This window comes from Choristoneura fumiferana, chromosome Z (assembly GCF_025370935.1).
Source record: "Choristoneura fumiferana chromosome Z, NRCan_CFum_1, whole genome shotgun sequence".
Classification (NCBI taxonomy): Eukaryota; Metazoa; Arthropoda; class Insecta; order Lepidoptera; family Tortricidae; genus Choristoneura; species Choristoneura fumiferana.
Window position 1 is genome coordinate 8,690,326 of NC_133472.1, and position 24,163 is coordinate 8,714,488.

Genomic DNA, 24,163 nt, shown 5'->3' on the forward strand with positions numbered 1-24,163 from the left:
AATAATTCACATACATTTTATTTTCTTAATTTATTAACCATTGATTTCCAAGAGTAAAACTAAAAAACAAATTAAAGTACAAACACGTTATGTATCGCTAGCAAAACACAACTTGTAGGTAACTTCTCTTGGCAAACCATTGCATTCCTTTGACTACCAGAAGGCGCACCACTCAACGAGACGGTAACCGTGCGTACCGCGCGTACTGAGTACGATACATTCTGAGTACACACAAGCCGGAACTGAGACACTGGCATCAGAAGCCTAGGGCATTTCTATGTACGGCAATACATGGCAAACTATGGAAGAAAATATACTCGATTAAGCTAGGCTGAGAAATGTTTGTGGCCATTTGAGGCGCTATACCTACGACTAACTAGCTTAATCGATATGTTATCTATGGAGGGCTAGCTCCAGCGACTGCTGCGGGCTTCTCCGAAATTCGAAAATTGAAGTTCGTGTCGTTCCGTCCCTCTGACAATTATACTGCTTAATACGAGAGTGAGAGGGACGGTACGATACAAACTTCGATTTACGAATTACGGAGTAGGCCCTTTGCTCGTATAGTCCCCTTTCTGTTAATGTGAATATAACATGTTGAAACCATAAACATAATACTAGATGGTCGAAACTAAGATATTTCTACACTCGATTGATTGAGTTCGTTTTTGCGACTAACGATATTCTTAATTTGATTACTGGTGAAGATGAATTAGGGCTCCGACTCCACTTGTATTTCAAGTCCAATTAAACTCTTTACTTTCGTTTCCACAGATGGTTTTGACCAGAAGTGTACCTAAAACGAAACCATTGTTTTTATTATTTATAGTTATATCCGCCTAATACAGTAATACACACAAAATTTTCCAAGTGTAAATCTATTAAGGATCACCCCCTAGCGATCGCCTAAATTACTGACGATTCGATGTTTAATTTTTTCCTTACCGTCATTAATCATTTGTCTATGAAAAAGGAAAAACTCGAGTCGCAGCTACTCGGAACTAGTAGTCTCAAAACTTTTCACCCTTATTAATTTGCGATCGAACTTTTGGAATTATCCTAAGAAAACGCGAAGATAAATTGACATGGCTACAAAATGCCCTAGGCCCTAGCTAGACAGTAGTTGGTCTTCGAATGTGCTTTCAAAAGTAGACGTAGCAAAATGACTATCGTCACTGACTTAAAGCATTTTCTTACCAGCAGGCGAGCGTAAAATGGATGCTTAATCTCCGCGACAATCGTCATTGTGCTAATAATAACTCCTGTCTCACTTTTATCAGAACAGTTAGAAAGGGACGCAGTAAACAGCCCGGCCCGGACCATTGAGAATAGTACAGCGATCATCATCTATTTAATGTGACATCTACAAGTACACAGAACCCTATCATATTGATAATACTTAAATTAAAGCGAACAATGTATAATATGCTAGCTCTCAAAGCGATAAGTCTTGAAATTGAGCGAGCCCAAATAAATACGTGAGTAAAATATAGCACACCCAATCACAATCAACTACATCTTTATTCACCCTCTAGTGTAAGTTTTTGATGCAAAAAACGCCTTGAACGTGTTTCTCTTAACATTTCATTTACTATGGTCATTGGTCAAATTGGCAAGAAAGATGCCGTACCCATATAGTCAATGCGCGGGCGTTTGTGATCGTATTTCACCATTTCTTCCTATCGTCATTCTACACCGTTTGGCAGAAAGAAATGGTAAAAACGACTGTGATTCTGAGTGCGCTAGACATATCTAGGTAGAGTTAGACATTAAATTGAACGCGTTCGAGACGATTATTACGACAAAAATCACACGTTGGGCTCTGATAGGCTTGCAAACATGGCATGGCAAATAGGGACGCGGTCGCAAGTCAAACGAAGCATCCAACTTTTCATTGAATCAGTCAACTAATTCGATCAAAGACATTAGGAACCCTAGAACAACCTACGTCGTTAAATCACTCCGTAATAATATATAACAATAGCAGTGTCACAAGATAACGCAATGCGACAAGATCCTTTCTAGCCCATGGTAAATTGGTTGACTGTTTCTGCACCCGGGTTCCCTGCAGCCGTATTTGGTTTTCATTCAAGATAGAAACCGCATTTAAGACGTTTCAGTTATTAACATGCCTGCTTGAGTTCATACGGGCTTTAGGTCTCTAGAGGGCAATTTCAATTTTAATGTGAATCGTGTATACAAACAGATAAAACATAACGGCCACTTATCTAAACCTCCAAAATATTTCGTTCGGTAAAGTGAGGAAACCATAAGACGACAACGAATCAGACAAGCGGTACGTGTTTGTTTAGTTTTATTTAGACACTTAATCTTAACAGAACACGATTACCTATTGTTATCCGAATAAAACATTTAGAACAGATATCTATGAATGTGTAGGTATGTACTATTTCCAAATATTTATTAATTAATCTGTGTCATGTAGTTCCATAAATGTATATGTACAACAATCATACTTCAACGTTTCCAAATATATATATTCTGTTACGGATTTACACACGATTTACCTCAGTACTATTTAATACAATGTCTAATGTACACAATTTCAACCCTTCTTTTACCCGAATACATGCAACACTATTTTATACACAACAAACCTTACGCTATCAATGTGAAAATATTTCGTCACAATATCTTAAATGTAATTTTTCTTATGGACTGTAAAGAAAGTGTGAAATGCATTAAGTTTTTGTTACATTCTTATAAATATATTAACATTATTACGTTTAAATTATTATATCAGTCAAAATATTTTCGCAATATTACTAAGTCCGTCAGTGGAGAACCGTCCGCGCCCGGCGCCTGGGCCTCTAGGAAATAATAGTTCAGCCTTAGAGCGTGTAGCGCACATGTCACATACACACATTAACCATAGTAATTGATGGGCGAGGGGCAGCGGGCGCTACGAACAAACCGAATCACCGACAGGAGCGAATGTCTAATCTACTTTCCACTACTCAAATTTGTTTTCCAATCTTATATCTTGGGATGTGTAAAAGAGAAAATTAGTTGAAAGAAGAAGGCGAAGTTCTATTACAGAGTCCAGCAAATAATCAGGACAGTAACGAAAAGCGAACGGCCATCTTATGTTAATACATTATTTATTTACACAAGAAATGTATATAGCCTCTGCGGGCTCTTCGCGTACTATTCTAATTAGGTACTCGCCAGTAATGCGCCAATTTTATTGATTATTTTTTATCAATATCTACTATCCTTTGTACAACGCCGATTACGCCCTAAGCTACTCCCCGCAACGTCGTTAGTCTCACCTTAACTAATTACGCTATGGTATTAACAAAATAAGTGTCATATTATAATCATTTACACGTTAGTAGAACGATGCACGATTCGTGATTTATTTTAAAGGTTTCCCCCGTAACATGTAATCTATAAAGGCATCTTTACCTCAGACTTTAGATTTACACCGTCGTTAAGATGGTGTTCTATAAACTAACTGATTACAATTAAGATAAATAAATATAGTTACCCAATTAAGGAAAATATTTGACGTGAAGTATCTACAGGCGAAGAGCCGGCGGGGCGCGCCCGCGCAGCCAGGCTCGAATATTCCTTTACGCTATCACTGTTTCATTATCACATTTAACTTATAATTTCACGAACGCCGTTTTACTAAGTTAAATCATATACATTAACTACAGCAAAATTAATTTGAAAAAAAAAAACTACATATTTATATTTAGGCATTTGATGGCAGTATCGTAACTGGTTGTATTCAAACTAATTATAAAATTATACGAAACACGTTAATAACTATCACTTATCTAGTGGTAACATGACGAGGAACGGATGTGTGGCGCTCGAATTTGACTGGGTCTCAGAAAGGGTTATGTTATATAGTCAACAGTGGATCAGAGCAGGCGCACACATTTTGACAAGATGGATCAGTATAGTCTGCTCTGCGCCTCGCTGGGCGTTAGAGCAGCCGCAGTAAAATCTGCAGGGCTACTACGTAATTCGAAAAAAGAATTTCGTTTCGTTCGGTCTTACTGACACTTACACTATTTAATACGAGGGCGAGAGGGACGGTACGATACGAACTTCGATTTCCGAACATTGGAGTGGGCCCTCTGACACTTAAATCAGATCATGTTATGTGTTAAGTTTGATTTCGCGTCTTAATTATCGAGTCGAGATCGTAAATGTAGAAGGAGACATCGCGGCTTAAGTTGTTAGGCAGCCCCGCCGTTGACTTGCCTGGCCGTTCCATCACTACTCGAACTCTATCCATCAGCAGGGCTGCTCTCGCCCCAACATTCGTATTGTGGTACAACACTTAGTTTAATAAACTAGAACCTAAGTCCCTATAACGAACTTTTTGGTTTTAATTACTTATTATAAACGGCGTACAAAGCCTTCCCTAACCTACTGGTAACAGTTCACCGTTGCTGGTACGTCATAACGCTAACATATTAACGATCGACCAGAGACTTAAGTATTAAACGGCATAAGTTTACAAACGAAAGGCAGTGAATATACTGACAGTGTTAAAAGTTAAAAATAGAAAGTCTCTTTGTTGCTATTTTATTAATAGTACGCTACTTATTTTTACTCAATTAAGTTTTATTTACTTATTTACTTTATATATGAGTACGGAGAAAACACGGAAGTTCTGTGACGGATGAATAGTAAGAAATGTAGGTCTTTAACATACATGAAGAAGGAATGGAAATCATAATTGTGTCCTATTTTCTTCTAATAAATGGCTGTGAAGGAATGGCTTTGTCAATATTACTTTTTATCGGAAGTGAAGTATTAAGATGAATTAAAAATCCAAAATAATAGCAAAATAATCAATGTACTTACCGATAAGTGAAATTTAGTAAAGGCGAAGTAAATGTTACTTTTACCTTTTTAGGTGATGACAGTGACATGCAACCACCGCAGAGAGAGAGTGACTTTTCTGACTTAGAAACAGTTAACAGGACGTCATCACAGTAACACGCGAACTACGAGATAAACAAGGCTGGCACTTCCGTGGAACAAGATGGATCTAACTCACTGAGGGTTCCGTATAAATTTAAAAGCCACTGAAAATAAGTCTGTACCTCCTTTTTTCCGGTACAATGAATTTCTGACTTTTTTATTTTCTCGTGTCGAGAGGCCTATGGGATGGTTTCGGTTCTCATGGTTTTTGTATGAAAACACATTTTAAATGGTTGTAAATTTTGATCACGTGAACTTTAACTTCGTTTTGTATGGTTGCAAGAGGTAGGTACAGCCCTAAATGTTTCATGTAAATTTCAATTTGATAGTTTCACGTGTTTCCGAGAAAAAGGGTCGTGACAGATAGAAGTCAAAGTGCTCCTATATAGGTTCCATTTTTCCTTTTAAGGTACGGAACCCTATAAAACCTTCGGTTCCCTCTAAACTAGGCTAGGACGAACACTCATAAAATTGAGAGAAGCACCTATTCCATAGTGATCGTGAAAGTCTTAGAATAATAACGCAAATAATTCCTTAGCTTAACGCGTGTCGAGTCCATTAAGCAAAAACACGACTCAAGTTTTCATTAAAATTGCTGTATTTTTTATTTATTTCTTTACTTTGTAACTCGAACACTAGCTTTTTGTGTTATTATTCTAAGATGACATAAAATATATTAATCGATCTTATTTCCTACCTGGATCCTGTAACACAGGGACTCCTAGCACAGGATCCAGAGCCGTAGACTCTTTTTTGTAAGCTTTCTATGCAATATTTTTTTTTCATTTTCATTCATCCTGAGGAAATACAAACGAAAACCGGAACTAACAAAGTCTACTTTCTTCAATGAACACTGGCTACGAACTTACAACACAGTTATATATTTAAAGTACTGGGACAAGGTTAACAAAACAAAATTATATGCAAGAAAAGTTCTATGCAAAATATTGTCAATAAAATGCATAAGTTGTGACTATAGAAAATTATGATAGTGCGTAAACAGTATAGTTGTATACAAGCAGTCTTGGTAAACACTGAGAGTACGTACTTAGTGCTACTTACATAACTTTACTTACCAACAAGTCTTAGACAGACAAGTGAAATTCTCATTATTAAATTACACTGCTTAGGTACTCCTACACGATATAAAATGCAAACTAAAACAGTAATAATTCCATTTACAAGAAACAAATCTATTTCAAAAACAACATCTTAAACGAGCTATCTAGTAAAATAGTCTATATTTACAGAAATAATATATTATGCGATCCTTCTGTCAGTTTTAAATAGTAACTATCATCTATTTAATCCTAATTAGTATACACTACCACGTAGGTATAAAACACACGCTCCAGTCCCTGACACTTATCACATAACAACTATTTATTAAAATCAGTCTGTCGATTGGGACGTTTTAATTCCTCTAAAATAACAGCGTTTACACACTTGGAGTCGTCGTAGCTGCGAGTACGTTCCGTGCCCGCATTGCAGTTCACTGTCGCGCGGGAGTCGCCGAGCGCTGCCGAGCACTTGCGAAGAGCTCCGATCAGCTCCGAAGGTTTCCGGAGAGCTCCGATCGGCTCCGAGTGGCTCCGAGCTCCACGCTCGTCCTGCTCGACTAGGAACATATTTGTACGAACTCTCGTGCTGGGGCGGTGAACACAAGTGGTGACATAAGACGCGCGGCGGGGACACTACTCGCAATACTATCTGATCTCCGCCGAGTTCAACACGAAGGGTACGTAGAACATCTTGCTTTCGAGCAAAAGGTTCGCTGCCGCTTGGATCTGTGAACACCAAATAATCACCATTAATAGAGAAAAACATCCATGTTAGTGATTGGTGCCCTGAACTGGTGTAAGAGTTGCAGTTGCAGCTTCCAAAATGGTCAGCCATTTGTGTGCCGAGCGTATTTGGACGGATTTTATACTATGTAAAACGCGGTTAGTATTTAATCTATGGTTACTATGTTCCCGCACTTCCAGCGTCTGTCTTTCTCCAGCCAGCAGCAGATGGTGAAAGATTTTATTAAATGCCGGCAGATGGTGAAAGATTTTATTAAATGTTTCCTCACCTCAGGTATCCTTGCGAACAGTTCCTGTAACCTGCCGGGGTGGTGCGGTGCAGCGTGCTCCAAATAACTGCGCAAAACCTGCACGTATCGCTCCTGTATGCCTTCTAGTTCCACTTCTATGACAAAAGAAAGCATCGTATAAAGTATACTAAACAGAACCTTACAACGAAACGCACCATAGGCGAACGAACTCGATCGTACTTCAGCTCTATTCTGAATTTGAAATCGTGTCGCATTTCTTCATCAAAGGAGGTATCCGAGGGAGAAAAAAAAGGCTTATTTTGATCTTGAAAGTTTTATCTACAATTCCGTTTCATTTTGTATTGTTTATTTGTTAAAGATCCCTATATTATCTGTGGTTGGCTATCATAATAATAGTTATTGTGTAATGTGTAGTTTACTTAACAATATTAAAATTGTGTCGTTTTGACATAAATGGTAGCTGGTTGATATTCCACCAAAAAGTAGGAAGGAGATTAACAACCTTTGGCAGAATTATCAAAAAGCTAATAGATTTCTAAATTTGAATTGAATTGAAAAAGTTATCCGGATTATGCTACTAGCAGCGCTAGTGTATTGTTTGTTAGTTTGGCTACTCACCGCTAGATGACGCTAAGAAGCTAGTTGAGCCGAGCCAATGCCATTTGTATCGAGCGAGTGCGGTGCGGCGGTGACGTCACGCGCTCAGTAGGTCACTCCGATAGCGGGGCAACGACCGCGGCTAGCCGTTGACCTCCGCTCGAGCGCGCTGCGTCCTCACTGTATTGCCATTTCACTCGCACGCGCTCGCTTATATGCGGGTTTGCCGCGCGACCGTTTCATGTTGTGCGCGTTTTACGTTCAGCCAACATGATGGTGTCTTGTTTTTAGAGAACAAGGAAGGCGAGATACGCGATATTATACAATTTACTAGCTATTGCCTGCGGCTTCGCCCGCGTGGAATTCGGTTATCGCGCGCTATTCCCTCGGGAACTGTGCATTTTTCCGGGATAAAAAGGTGCCTATGTCACTCTCTGGCCCATAAACTATCTCTATGCCAAAAATCACGTCGATCCGTCGCTCCGCTTCCGTTTGTATGTTTGTCCGACATGAGTGACGGACAAACATACAAACATACAAACAAACACTCGTATTTATAATATTAGTATGGATTGTACCTCCATTTCATTTAACTTTGTTTTATTTATAGCATTTTGCGCCTGTGAGTTTTCAATGCACGCGGTATCGAATACGGGAATGTTTTATTATAAAACGGATTTAAGGTGCGATGGAAGACACGTCTTCTGTATGTGATCAATAGCGCCTGTCATATTAGTTAGTAGATAAGGTTAATTTAATACGTAAATAGCATTTTGATCTGCTTGAATGACTAATTATGTTGTGTTAATGATTATTGTCGGCGTAATTACCTTGGAATACAAGTATACACTTTATCTTGGAAAATCTGAACGGAGTCTATAAATTTGTTACAACAATTTTCTTCGGCTCTTATTCGTCGCCAGCTCAAATACCCATAAATAAAATATTAACTTTAGGTGATATCGTGAAATTGTAGGTACACTCGTACCAGCAGTATCGTATAAAATGGACTAAATGCTGTTTTTGCATTTGAATATATATTATAATTTAACTAATTAATTTTGCGGAAATTGTGATTAATTTTAAACATATGGTTTTGAATATTGAATCAAATTTCCTGCCAACAAACGTATCTAACACCAGATTCATTTGCTGCAAATTAGTAAAAAAAAATGGCAATGGAAGTTTTTTCAAGAATCATTTTGCGTGAACCCATTTTCTAATGACAAAGTTGGGGCAGATTTAAAAAACATATCATCATTTTCACCATTCCAAAATGGTTTAAAATTGTGTTTGTTGAAATAATCGAAAAATTGAGCTACTTTTACATCAAAATTGAGCTATCTTTGCAATATACTCAAAGAAAGTGGGAATTGAAATAATTAATTCACTTTATACTGAATAATATCTAAGTCATGGAATGCACTCCCGGCCGGCCCCTACTAGTTACACGGAAATTCACAGAATGTTCTTAAAAGCTGTTTCCCACTTGTCGGATGTCGGGCCCGGATTTTAATCGGGTTTTCCAGTGGCAGAACCTTTTTAAACCCCGATGCAAAAAGAGGGGTGTTATAAATTTGACCGCTATGTGTGTCTGTCTGTCTGTCTGTGGCACAGTAGCTCTTAAACGGGTGCACCGATTCGAATGCGTTTTTTTATTTGAAATCAGGTTTTCTAGCGATAGTTCTTAGACATGTTTCATCAAAATCGGTTCGGTTTGAAGTCACAATGTCGGGGGTTTTCCAACTTTTTATTGGTTAGGTTATATCTGAAGCTTCACACTTGCCCGACACGATTTTCTGTCGTAATGCCTGACATCCATCCGACACGGAACGGAGCCGACACCCGACAACTGGGAACGGGCCCTAAGGGCGCATTCGCAAACGCACCTAATCGCTGTTACGTAACAGCGATCTGCGCGAAGCACCGCTAAAGAGAAAGTGGGTACTAGCAACCTTTCGCGTCGCGCTTTCCGCTCAGAACTGTCCTACCAGACGTAACCGTTCCTTTAATAACGTATCTAATTACGTAAAGTACAACCAGAATGTTAATGGCGCTCTGGACACATCGCTTTTCTTCGTTTTCCTGAAGATTCAAATGAGAAAGAAAAGGAAAATCGATCTTTTATTTAGAATTACATAAGTAAACTAGTTTAAGTCTACCTACTTGGTGCATCTTACTTTGCATCAGTAATAAAACTATAACAATACTAAAAAAGTAAAATAATACGCTAATTTTCTTTCTATGAATTTTATGTTATAAAGGCTGAGTGTGGTCGCTGTCTCGTCGTGTGGACGACGGTAGGCCTTACGAGAATAATTTAGCTTTTGTGATTTTCCATTCATCCAACTACAATAGCTGGGACGATAGACTGACTCGCTTTAGTGCGAAGTAAGTCTTTTACATGTTAAAATAGTACATTGAATAGTAGTAGGTAAAATAGAGCACGTAAGCATGTGTTAGCTATTCCAGGTCCTATAGTTTGTCGTATAAGGCGTAAAGTGTCAATTAAAGTCTCAGAGTGCGGCAGTAGAGTCATTGTATTTACTAATACATTATTTAATAATTATCCAATTCCTACTTCTCTATAAATTTAAATTTTCAAAATGTTTCTAATTGTTTTTGTTCATATTCGTTTCAATTTTCAATTATCACTGCTATTTATTTGTGTTACACTGTACCTATATTATATCCGTACCCTTAGTCCCTTAGTGTAAGTTTTCGGTTACAAAATACGTCTCGATCGCGTTCGCGTTAAAATCTCGATTTGTATGAAAACACCAACATCGCAAACGTTCCGCTAGAGGCACTGTGCTCTTAGTGTAAGTTTTCGGTTACAAAATACGGCTCGATCGCGTTCGCGTTAAATCTCAATTTGTATGGAAACACGAACATCGCAAACGTTCCGCTAGAGGCGCTGTTCGTGTTTCCATATAAATTGAGATTTTAACGCGAACGCGATAGAGACGTATTTTGTAACCGAAAACTTACACTAAGGGTACTGACGTGTAATATGAATTTGATACAAAATACACTATTATAACATTTTGTATTGTCAACGGCCAAAATATGTACTTGATCAAACCACTCAAAATACCTACAACTTACCACGACCCCTTTATAACGTCGGATTATGAGTGTGGTATATTTTACGTTGTATATTTTTAAATGTTGAAATAATATATATTTCTTACACTTAACTGTATTATTATAACTATTTCTAAGTACATAGTTTTTATAAATATATGTTTTTTATGCGACCACAGTTCAACGTTAACACGACGCTGTACCAGCGACCTTCTACTTTCATTTTCTTCGCGATGAATAACATTGTCTGTAAGAAACGATGTTATTCTAAACGTACATGTAGAGTACAAGGCCTTCCTAACTTTAAAATTATAAATGCAAACGTATTCTTTATCATGTTTTTTACACGTCAAATATGTTTTTTATGTGTATTTTCTTACATAGATATAGCCGGGAATATAAAAAGAAAATTACTTTGGCTAAAAGTGCAAAAATATTAGACCAACATCAGATTTCGATAAATAGAAATGGAAACATGATGTCACTCCGTAAAAATTGATATGGTCCTTGGTATTTAACTTTGACGTATATGTACTATATTTAAAACGTTACGTTAGACTATACGAGGATATCATTCAAAATGTTAAAAATGTATGTTGGTAAGAAAAACTAGATTTCCTTTGGTTTTATAATAAATAAGTATACATATATTTATTGATAAGCATTCTGAACTAGAATATTTGATTACTTTTAGGTAATAATAGCTCAAAACCCTAGTTCAATCTAGGTACATCTAATTTGTCCACGAATCCAGATTACAGTTTAAAACCATTGTTCCATAAAAGCCCGTTAATCCACACGCATTCAGTTATTTTAGCGTATTTGGACAAGGCATCATGTTCAATAGCATACCAGTGGGTTGCTCAACGCGCACACACAGCTCACACCGACGCACACAGACGCGGAACTGTTGTGCAAGAGCTTTCCATTTCAATATAGCTGGTGAGTAGGTACAGGCAGAACGTAACGGACACAGCCGTAGTTCATGGCGGAAAAACATGTACGGTTAGTATTTTAGAAACAGGCACAATGTTTTTACAAACTTTTATTACAACTTGCCGTTTGTTGTTGTTGTTGGGTCAAATATTGTAAATTCATTTTGACCCACCTCCCACCATTTAAGTTGGAAATGAAAGTGCAGTCAATGTTTTTTTTTAGCCCCCGACGCAAAAAGAGGGGTGTTATAAGTTTGACCGCTATGGGTGTCTGTGGCGCCGTAGCTCTTAAACGGATGGACCGATTTGAATGCGGTTTTTTTCATTTGAAATCAGGTTTTCTAGCGATGGTTCTTAGACATGTTTCATCAAAATCGGATTAGCCGTTTTTGAGATATTGAACTTTGAAGTGACAACGTCGGGGTTTTCAAACTTTTTGTTGTTTAGGTTATATAACAGACATTTATTGTATTTATGTTGTTTTTATACTAGGATCAAGCCTACTCTTGGCATCAAAAGGCAACAAACATGGCTTTTAGTACTAAAAAAGTCCCGTCCTGCGTCGTGTTCATCCTTTCTAGAGCGTATACCCACTAGCTACTTTAATAAAAGGGTACGCGGTTTTAGCGGAATTTCTAATCGCTCGCACTAAGTAGGTAAGGTAGGTACTCGTGCGCTTGATAAGTACGTTACAATAGCGTTGATGCGGTGAAAATAATTTTCAAACACAGCATGTGAGGGCCGACCTAGTTGTATTGCGATAAGGTGGAATGTCACGCCTTGTTTCCCTGGTGCTGTCGCTTTTAACCAGAGGGTTATAGAACCAGAGCACCCACATAACCATTTTAATATATCTGACTAATAAAACTAGCGGCTCTGTAAGCAGTAGCCATAGCGACTTTTGAAACGGCTGAAATATATGTTTTACGTTAACAACCGTCAAGGCTCCGGCATTAAAAAAAAATCGACTGAATCGACAAATCCCAGTAATTTGCGAACCTCCTCAAAAAATTTCATAAGAATCGGCTCAGAAATGCTACTTGCAGAGGGGAATAGACGGTCGAATAGCCATGCAAAGGCGTTAAACAAAATTTAGGAAAAAATATATAGTATGGGGTATCCATTGGACAGGTCTGTTTAAAATATTAGAAGTCAGCTAAGGTTTTTTTTTATTTAGGGATCCATTTGCAAAATATTATACTTGAAAGTGTTAATTTTTGTTAGAGACAAGTGTTCTACAGGCTAAACCGTCAGTTTAAAAAATCTCAAATAAATCCGTACGGAATTCTATACTGCACATAGCCCGACTCACACTTATCTCATCTCGTTCTTAGATAAAGCTAGGAAATAACTATTACGAATATGTGAATAAGTGTGCATTATTTTGTAACTCGAATGAAAATCTCACCAATTTTCAACTCTGAGACTACTTAATCCTGATATTTTTGTCTCCGCAGGAACGTTGTTTTTTGTCTGTTATTTCAGATCCTGTGAAATCTAGTAATTTACTGTAAAATTATATTACATGGCGATAACAGTTACTTTGTATACTCTTTTGAAATAATATACCGTATAATTATAAGCATTCTTGATGGATACTTGGCAGGATAGTGCGTAATAGAATTAGTCTGCAAATAAATTCCCCATGTGAGCAATTCCTTTACGACAGCAAAATGATTGCTGTACGTACCTTGAGTGTAAGTGATCATTTGCTGCCACGTCCCGAAGTGAGTCCCTAATCGATTTCACAAGCGGGCACTTGTAAGTGGGTTACATGGACTATAAATCATAATAAGTCGAAACGAGTGGCCGGCTTGCATTGACGCGTATACGCGCATGGCTTTTTAAACTTCCTATAATGTTAATTTGCAGAGTATATTTTGTTCGAGGGATGGATTTATCACATGGTTTGTAGCGAGCATGTTTACGGGATGTTTTGTAACGATTTTCAGTTTCACCTAGAGAAGTACGATCGTTCCGATAGTGTTCCTATACAAATCAATGACACAATAAACAATATTATACATAAATTGCGCAAAGTTGGATTCGCTTGGCAGGCGTCCACATTACACGACATGTTTACAAAAAAATAAAAGTCTGGACAATCTGTGCAAGAACTGTACCCAAATTGTTTCTTAATCAGTTGGCAATGTTTTTAAGCGCCAATATTTATTTAGCCTAAATAAAATCCAGCCCGTGAACCAGGGAAAGGTTATCCGAGACAGTTTTAACACAGTTATAAAAGCGGCGGTCATGAAGCATTGACGTCATCGTCGCTAAAAATTATTTCCGCCAATGATATGAATCAAATTGGGTTCAGTTGAAATCAAAATAACAAATTCATAAAGTGAGTAAATAAAATGACATAAATTCAATGACAATCAACGTTGATTTTGAATTCGCTATGCGTATAAACAATTTACATGTTTGATGAACGTATAGCACATACGTGGGTGGATGGTCAAGGCTTACCTTGATTCAGGAGTATGTAGACCTTGAGACAGACGTACTCTTCCATCCTGAGCTGGATGCGTCGGAAAACGCAAGTGATTTGCGTCATTTTTTCCACAACCAGCCCGACGTCCAACCGCAGCTGCTCCAGAGTAATAGGCCGCCCCATCAGAGAGGTCAAGCAGCTCTGAAGTGTCCGCAAATTTGCATTCACCTACGAAAAAAAGAAAAAAAATAAAAAAAAATCAGTGACCAAAGCTTAAATGTATTCTCACTTCTGTTTTCAAACTTAATCACAATCAAGAAAAGTTGACATTTAGTTAGACGACATTATGTCCAAAATTTTGTACGCTGGGTCCTTAGAAAGGTATGGCTAATTTGTTATTACTCCTACTTTTATTGCTAAGCTTAGACTCAATCAATAAACTAAGAACTCCAGTAGCTGACGGTAAATTGGAAGTAACTTTTTGCTGATCTTATAATTACCATGTATACGTAATTTCAAGGCAATCACAAATGAAGGTGCCACGTGTGTCAATATAATTTTTGTTGCGTTATTTGACCAAAACATGATAGTGCATACGCGTCTATTGCATACAAATACAAATAGGTATTCGTGATTTTAAACCAGAGAACTATTACTTTTATTATATCTTTCTATTAAAGTTTATCCATTATTGATTTAACTTCTTTATTGTTAAAGGGGCCAGGGAGTTTTAATAGTATTTTCCTGTAGTCCATAAATAAAATTGCAAATCAAGTTAAATCAGAATGTTTCCAGAGTTTCCTTGTTCTGTTGTTGAAATATTATTGTTTGGCTTTAGATATAGTATACTCGTAAACAACACATATCGAGTCGTTTATTAAGATGTCTGGTGTTTTCCCACAAAATATCTGATTTTTTGAACGTGTTAGTAATAAAATAAAGTAACGTGTGTGTTGAAAAAGGCACAGAGACTAGCCGCGTTAACCTTATTTGTGTTTAAAGTTTATACTAACACGGATGAGGCGGTTTTGTGAGAGTAGGAACTGATTACCAACAAACAGACACAGCGATATATATATTAAAAGAGCACAATATCACGCTGTAGACAGGTATGCGTATAAGGTAAATGTTCGCATACATTATATAAGCAATGCAAGCAGATTCCGCTTAACATGCTTTGAATAAACAGTCAAGCTTTGACTTCCAATCTAAGGTTCACTTCACAAGGTTCGCTATATTTTAGCAATGTCACGTATTTTATGTCTAGCAAATGCTTATTTATTATAATGTAATGTTATTCACCTTTCGAAGCCTATCATTGCACATAATTCCTATGCATTCGGTCAGCTCGAAGGCTATTGAACGTCCAATGCAATGCATTAGTTTACGAGTGTAATAGAGCGCACTATGCAGCGAGTGCGCTTGAGTGCAGCTAGTTCTCTGCCAAAGGCGGCGACTTTCTATCGCGATTGCGTAAGCGCCGATGCAGATCACGTAACTGCACTCCGAGCAGTCGGCGGAAGTCTCTGGAGCGAAAGTGACCCGGTGCGTGGTTCAACCGAGCCCGCCTCGCTGCTTAGATGCACTTGCACTTATATGGCGTTCTCTCAATTCCCTATACGTAACCGAGTACGATTAACTTACCTCTTGCATGAAGTCGTGCTCGTGGTCCGATGAGGGCGGCGCGTGCGCTTGCTTCCCGTGCATCGCCTGGAACGCTGCCGTTGTCAGCACAGAGATCTCATGCCACTTCTCCATTAGCAGCTTTGAGTGGATTTCCATTGGGATTTCCATGATGAAAGGGAGCTTCTTCGTCCACGCGACCATTTTATGTACGATTGAATCGCCGATTTTGCAGAGTTTGTCGCCGATTTCTGAGGTGTCATGGAGGAGGTCGGGGAGGTGGCGGACGGTGGCGATGTCCTCCATCGCGTCGCAGTCGATGAGGGCGCGGATCATGTGCAGCGCGCGCTCCAGGGGCACGGCGCGGTCGCGGGACGAGGATACTGCGCTCTCAAGCCGAGCCCTTAAGTGAACAACCTGAACGCAACACATCTATATAATATATAAAAGGAAGTGTTCTTATCTCATACTTATTGGATACCTACAGAGGCAACATTGAAATGAATAACATATTTAAAAAAGGACAAATGAAATAGTACCTAAATGCTTTCAGAAAATACTGTTAACTTAGAAGTTAAAATAAAGGATATAGTTGAAAGTGGGTTTTTGGTAACTTAATAAATGGTTGGAACTTGGTTAAGTAAGAAAGACACGTTTTCAGAGTGTAACTAAAAGTTGCAAAACAAAACAGGAGTTAAATACATATTTTGATATTTACCTCGCTGGGGTTAGTGAGTGCAGTCTTAAGAATGGTGCCGTTGACGAGGTGCGGAGGGAGAGGCGGCATTGGCTCCTTGGGTTTCTCCGGCGGCGACGCTCGGCTGGTCGTTGTCGCTGCCTTATTTGCCTTCTTGTGCTTCTTGTATTTGACTTTGTACAAGTTGTACACCGCACCGCTGTTCCGCCCGCCTGGCATACGGTCTTCCCGCACAGCTGCAAACAAGAAAACATCGTAAGTCCAATGTTGATCTCAAATAATCATACTTAAGTCATTGCAAATGAACGTACCTTGTAAAACCATGCCTTGTTCGATACATTTCTTAAATCGACAGTACTGGCACCGATTTCTTTGCGCTTTCGTAATCTCACAGCCTCCGTCAGCAACACACGTGTACACGCGTCTGTTCTGCACGGTTCGCTTGAAGAAGCCTTTACAACCTTCGCAGGTAATGATTCCATAGTGCAAGCCTGTCGCTTTGTCTTCGCATATCATGCAGATCATAGGTTGCTCGTCCTCTTCGCGTTCGGCTTCTGGTGCATAAGCGCGCAGTTCCGGGCGAGGCATGGAGTGCGGGGAGGGGGCGGGCGCGCCGGAGACGGCGGCCACGTTGCCCGCTGCGGCGCTCAGGTTCAATGCGTGCAGCTGTTGATGCGCCGGCAACTGTGACACGTCGCCCGCCCATAGCAACTCCATGTTCAGCGGCGGCCCACGCTGCCGCCGCAGCTCGCCGCCGAGGTTCAACAGCAGCCGAGCTGCGGACTCCTCGCTGCACGTGGTGGGATCTGGTGTAGGTGGCGTCGGAGTATGTGATCCGCTAGGTGTCGCGGAGGATTCGGCACCGGGCGTGGGCGCCGGCAGCGTCCAAAACATTGTGCGTACACCGCCAGATTCACCCATAATGACAGCAGGCGCTCCGCGCCATTGCGTAGGTCCTCGCGCTCCAGCCTTTGGCTCCTGGGGCTGAGGGGGGAAGTGGCCTCCGATCAGTTCTGGCTTGACGCCGTTGATGCAGGCCGCCGGCGGCCAAGGCACAGGCGCGAGGCCGGAGTGCACGCCGGGCGGCGGCGCGGGCGCGCGCGGCCGGTACGGGTGCGGCGGCTCGGGCGGCGGACCTTCCAGCTTCACGGAGGAGTGTTGCGTGGGCGACGTGAGCCCGTGTTTGCTGGCATGTGAATTATCAGACTTGTTGGAGCAGGCGGCTCCCTCGAACTTGATGACGGAGTATGGCGGCGCTGAGCGGATGACGGTGGGGTGGCAAGCCGACGTGGGCGTGGGGGACCTGCCGCCGTCGAACATGGGGGGCGGATGCGGCGGCGTGCAGCCCGCGTCGGCCATGCGCGGCGAGGGCGGTCCCGGGTCGGGCGACGAGGTGCTGGTGTCGGCGGCCGACTCGCCTGCGGAAACACGGCACGGTCAGCGAGACACAGACAACCTCACTTCTAAGCGCACAAGGAAGAGAGCACTGCGGACTTTTAGACGCAAGAATAGAAACTGGGTGAAAAGTCAACGACCGCGCGGAGTGGCCGCGAGGCGCGGGGCGGGGACGCGACACTGCACTTCCCGACGCCGCCGACTAGATTAGCCGGTTGCGTCACGACAATGCGAGCGTCACTCCAGCCTAGCTGTATAGAGAACTAATTTAATTTATTATGCACATACGAAGTGCATGCAATTTCATAAACGGTTGATAAATTACGAAGGAGTGTTTTATGTAACGATCCGGAAAAGACGTGTTAATAGAATTATGTAGGAAGCGTGGAGCAGGCGCGAGATGCGGCGCGGGCGAGGAGAAAGTGAAAGCAGCGCAGATGCCGCGCGGCGCCCGGAAGCCTGCGCCCGCACCGCGCTGCAGCCCCGCGAACACTTGCATTTGTACCAATGCACATTCAAATCCCTACTATTAATACCGACAAAAACACAACTACTTGTATACCCCCATAACTAACGCAATAGTTTTGTTATAAAAAATATGTATCAATCATAATTAATGATTATTATTAATGTAAACTGAATAAATTACGTAAACGGTTTCCTTAAAAGATACAAACATTTACCGACTTTTTATAGCTAAATCCATAGGCGAAGTTACCCTCGCGTGACCAGCTTACATCGCTATGCACAAACAGTCCGTCGACGCCAGGAGCGAGCGGTTATTATCACATAATTGTCTCGGTGCTCGCAGATCATGGGACGAATATGGCGCGAGTTGCGCTTGAACCGGCGCGGGCGCAAGCGTCGCGAGGAAAAGCCACAAAGAAAGTTTTCCGCGGCTGCGGCGGTGCAGCGGGCGTCGGTCGCGCACAGTGAGCCCGACCTACCACACGAGCGAGCGCCCCGCTCCCGCCCCCCTGCACTTCCCGATCCCTCCCTCCAGCCACTATTAGGTCACTCCGACGGCCGTGCGTGCGAAGTGCAACCGCACAATGACTAGTGCAACGCGTGCACCGCTCTCGCTTCGAGGACGATCTCTATTTCACTATGCGTCCTTTGCTACATCTCTGGTGGGGACCGATCTTTCTAGCCACGTGATGCAATCGGCTCTAGATTCTAGGTAGGCTAGCTCGCCGCATAGCACAGACATTATGCCCCGTTTTAATTGCCGGCTGTTATGTGGCTGATGTTGGCTCGTGATTTACGGTGGCTCGAGTGCTTGTCCCGGTTGCGCAGCCTGCACCACCGCGGAAGCCAGATGGGTTACGTGTACGATCGATCGCGTTGAGGACCATCTCCGAGATAACTTTTGATAGCATTTAAGTATTATTTACTTTATTATTTTACTATCCACACGCTGCGTAACTTGATATTAAACAGTAATTAATTTGATAGCATAATTAGTTTTAATTTATCTAGTACTCGTAGCTGCGGCTAGCTAAAAATAAATAAAAAAGATAAAGATCGTAACCACGCAACCGTCAAGTACGCGCGGCGCGGAAGAGCTGTTTTTGGGATCCTGCAAGTGAAGGTCGTGCACGGTCAACGACACTCGGAAACTGGGTCACAAGTCACAACCCTACCCCCAGCTTTCTCCCGGGACACCGCCACGTGTAAGGGCCGCCCCTTCACCATTTGAGCCGTTTTCATGTACGACTTGTTAAATACAATTGCAGAAAAATAAGAAAGAAAGAAAGAAAGAATAAATTTATTTGCCAAATTTCGGCACAGCAAAAAGAAAAAAAAATACAATTAAAAATAAGACAACCTTACTAAAAAAGAAAGAAAAAGAAAAAGACATTGTGCCGAAAGAAGCAAAAAGGACCATACCTACTCAGCGTGTTGCCACGGCAAGCCGCAGCGCTGGTTGGTTTTTAATAAAGACTTCTTCGTGCGTGACGAAACAAAATACACTACTGGTGAATAGGACGCGCGGACGTAATGTTTGTAAATAATTTTACGTTCATTACGTTTTGCAGTTCCTTTGCTCCCGGCGCACGTTATCGCGGGGCCTTAGGCGTTAGAGTACGTCGACTTGTAATCTCGTAAATTGTTCTCTACTAGTTATTTACGCAATTGGAATTGCTCATGTAAATTTGCATTCAGATATGTACCAATTGTACCGTATTAAATGTAATCTGCGCGCTCGATTTGATGACATTTCGGATCACGATACGAGTGCCGACGCGACGGCGTTATTGAATGGAACCTAATACGCTTATCGCCGCGTAAAGGAGTCCTTGAATATTTGAATGAAATTAGGTCATAACATAACAAGTGAGTGTACTACGTTTATTTACGATTACTGAAGTTAGAACTTGCGTCCACCTTATCATAAAATAACTACGTAGAATATTGCGTCATTTTAAAAAAAATGTTTTATTGATTTTTTTTTGTTAGTCTGTGTGGTATTGGTTTGTTTGAATGGGACGAGGTCCTTATCGGAATAGTTGTAAGTAGGTGTGGGGGCATGTCACCAGGCACGTCGAGGCAGGCGCGGCGCGCCGGCGCGTCATGGCCACGTCACAGGCCGACGTGGCATGGCAACCGACGTGTAAATTTGCGAGACACTGGGGCAAACATTACTGGACAAGACACAGAGCCGGTGCTAAAAAATATCCCGTTAATTCGTGAGTGCTTTACGTAAATACATACCTACTCATTGCTATTCACGCACTTCCCGTCTGAGAAATTTCTGCGTCATGTGCTTGCATTGATTTATTTATTTGATTTATTGCATTGATGTAAATTTCTAAAGAAATTTGGTCCTCACTCCTCAGGTTTTGAACGTTGACGACCTTTATTTCCAATAGTAAATTCTATCTGCATGTAACGAACTACTCAGTGCAACAAGACACAAATACCTTTCACATTTATTTACTGCATTTTTTCTGTAATGAAGGTGTCACAAATACGTGGAAGTTTATTCTGTAAAAACAACTAACGCCTAGAGCGAAATGTTACGTTGTATGACAGCTTACACATCTTTCTCTCATGCCTTATTCATGAAGCCACAATAGCAATAATTACGACATTGCTTTATTGCTTTCACCTCTGCGTTTACGTAAACTTTCTTTATCACTGTGACTCCACACGAGCGTCACGCTTATATAATATTCATATAATTAATATTTCGCAGTTCAGCTTTATTAGTGGTTTCAAATGAATACAACGGCAATGATCGACGACCGATTAGGAGTCCAGAGGGCCCTGTTCCACAAAGCATATTAGTCTAATAATAATAGTGTTTTGTCTCAAAAATTGTATGAAAAAATGAGACAAAACACTAATATTATTAGACTAATATTATGCTTCGAGAAACTGGGCCCAGGGGTGTCTAACGTCAAAGTTCATGGTATTTTTTATTAATACCACTAAACATCATAGCACACCTGTGAGTGTGTATAAGTTATTCCTTATATTAATGTAGGAATAACCATGCAGAACTATATTTCTAAAGAAATAAAGTACATTTTTCTGTCTTCATTCACTCCCTCCCATGTCGGCTATTAATCCCGTCAATTACTTGAATGCAAAAGTACAATTCTACATATATGTTCTTGATAGAATTAACAATGAACCGGACCAGGAAATCACTAGTAGCACGTAAACCCACGAGCAAATATAACTAACACTCGATAAAATTTAAACTCACAGTGGTATCGACAGCGCATCTTTGTCGTTCAACAATTGTTTGCTTCTATCACTACACATCTTTACTTTGTATCTGTTGACTTAGTTGAACAATAGCTGATATGTTTTAAAGTGCTATTTTAACTACCTCCGTTGTGTCCAAACACACAGATTATTTTTTGCAAAGCTAACGTAACTCTTGACTGTAATATCTGAAGTTTTGTACAAAAAAGTTGCTTTTACAGTTAACATCGGCGTGAAGGCGCGGCCTAACCGGATCTTGTTTTTGATATTTTTCGGCTGCTCGTGAGTGAAAGTTGCGGCATTTCTCAAAACCGGCCGGTGGACTCTCACGGTCTTATTCCGCGCATTATTTAACTTTCGTTAGATGACGATTATTATCAAACATACACTAATTTGTTTACGAATATCGAATTGCGCAACTTCTATTTAAATTAGTTTAAAGTCGAAATTTAGATACAAATTCGAAGAGCTACCGAATGAACGATGCCTGTGGCTTTGAAGAGTGAAGAATTTTGAAAGTACAAAGCAAAGACCTAAAGGTATATTGTTTAAGGACATGTTTCAAAAACCGATGGTATTAGGTATAAAATCAATAAGCGACACCAAACTTGACGAATTAGCTTACTAAATCCAGAAATCTCATAAAAATTTCCAGCGGCAGTTAGAAAAAACAGTTCGTAGTGGCTTAGTTATATCGCTCAAAATAGTAACTAATATTTTCAATGGTAGCCTGCGAGCGACAAACGTGTTTCATCTGAGATGTTAGAATGAAAATGAAATTACATGTAACAAAGCGAATTCACTGTCGTCATCGAAAGTGATAGTTCTGTCCGTGCGCGGCGTCGCAATGAGAACCATCACGGAATGACAATAACAGTGACCTTCCTTAACTTTGTTGATAACCAATTTTAGTTAGAGCAAAGTACCACTGGTCACTTATGAATTTAGGATTTAGCCGCGGAAATGGGATAAAGTGTGGACGCATTTCCAAGTCCTGTAAGTCTTTGATCGTAGATACTTAAACCAATTTCAGATTAATAATTTTTCACCTACTTTTTTCCTGGAATAGTTCTTAGTTTCCGCAGGAGGCAGACGAATTTGCAGGCAACCACCTCTAGTTTAATAATGATTTAAACAGAGATTTAAGCGGCGGATGATTACGGTAAGTACTTTTGGGCGGTTACGAGTCGGGTTGGGACTTGACATAGGTACTATAGGTACGCAATAAAGAAAAGCGTTTTTAATGGAGCCAGTTGTAAGTAGGCGTGTAATTACTTGCTTTTAGTTTAGTTACCTGACGAAACTTGTTGTGGATGAGTACCTATTTTTAATTCAGATTGATTGACTTGATAGTATATTAGGGTTGACCCTATATCAGAGATATAAGGTGTTGTTGGTTTAGTTACTAAGTAGAAGCGAATTTTGAAAAAAAAAGTTTCAACAGAGAAAGTTCATTATAAATACATCTACAAGGCTTTTTGAAAATTTTCGTAGACAACCATCAGTAGGAGAGACAATTCACCCAATCTGATGCCACAAAACCATGAAATTATAAGTATGCGTGCCCGTTTTCCGATTTAGATTATTTTTGAAACAAACATGTAATACATGTTATTCCAAGTGCTCTCTTCCTTTAGCTTTGTCACGTTGCTTTAAAACACACAAAACAAATACAATACAAAAAAACATATCTAAAACACATAGTTAGTGCATATCAGATTTGCCTTTGAGTAAACATTTAGACAGTGTCGTATCGAAACGATCCGTGGCGTAGACCTCTGTCACCAATCCTTGTGTAAGTACGTATTATTTCTGTTAGTTGCATTTTAATAATACAAACGGTACTTACAAGCTTTCCAATCTTCACACGTATATGCATCTGCATGGAAAATTGAAAGACTCGATCATGTTATAATGGTTAGGTATATTATAATTACAAGTAGTGAGGTAAGATGACAGTAGGTAAGAGCGACCAGCATTGAACCATTCTTTCTCTATAAATGAAGACAAGTGTACGGTACATGCGTCACTTGTACCATACTTCATCTGACTTTAGATTACCCTAGCACTAAACTGAATTTTATTAGGTAAGGGAAAATATCCTATAGATTGATTATTGCTGATAATGTACCCATTCGTACTATATTATTATATACTGAGCGGCAAAAAATTTGGCTCTCAAATGTATGCAAAAATAGGTAATTTTGTATGTAGAGGGGGCCAAATTTTGTGCCGCAGAGTATATACTCTATATCTATATGTATTACAAATGATTGTTTTCTTTAAGCATCCTTTAAGGGTATATTTTGACTTTGACTGAACTATGGAATATATCGGGTATTTCGTGAATGGTCACTATAAAAACATTGTAGGGACTAATACTTACCATCGCTACTACATCGGGAGTCAACTTTCCGCCTCTTTAGTTTCAGGTCTTGGAAGAGACTCATGTTGTCAAGGTCACACGGGCCACGGCTGAGTGTCATTATTCCTGCAGACAATCCAGAATGTTACAGTTAATTATACAGTCAGTAAATATACAATATATATATGGGCAGGCAATGCCACGACGCGGCCGACAAAGTCGTTATGATTGGTACATTCGTGGGAGGCAATGGCAACTGTAAATTTATAATAACAATGGGAGTTTT

General features: G+C 40.1%; 1 protein-coding gene across 13 annotated transcripts in view; it reads right to left on the minus strand.

The window, feature by feature from the left end:
• Hr4 (nuclear hormone receptor 4) overlaps window positions 1-24,163 on the minus strand; it is a 140,040-nt gene continuing 115,877 nt past the window's right edge. For 10 of the 13 annotated variants that reach the window (XM_074084998.1, XM_074084983.1, XM_074084976.1 and 7 more), the window contains 8 exons: window positions 23,899-24,003; window positions 23,362-23,391; window positions 16,712-17,818; window positions 16,422-16,636; window positions 15,725-16,135; window positions 14,116-14,308; window positions 7,043-7,158; window positions 1-6,755 (listed from right to left, as the gene is read on the minus strand). In XM_074084998.1, the coding sequence (XP_073941099.1) occupies window positions 6,675-6,755; window positions 7,043-7,158; window positions 14,116-14,308; window positions 15,725-16,135; window positions 16,422-16,636; window positions 16,712-17,818; window positions 23,362-23,391; window positions 23,899-23,998 (2,253 nt within the window). In that variant the 5' untranslated portion in view covers window positions 23,999-24,003 and the 3' untranslated portion in view covers window positions 1-6,674. The remainder of the gene's footprint in view (window positions 6,756-7,042; window positions 7,159-14,115; window positions 14,309-15,724; window positions 16,136-16,421; window positions 16,637-16,711; window positions 17,819-23,361; window positions 23,392-23,898; window positions 24,004-24,163) is intronic. The other 3 variants (XM_074084991.1, XM_074085023.1, XM_074085028.1) reach the window with 3 other exon arrangements.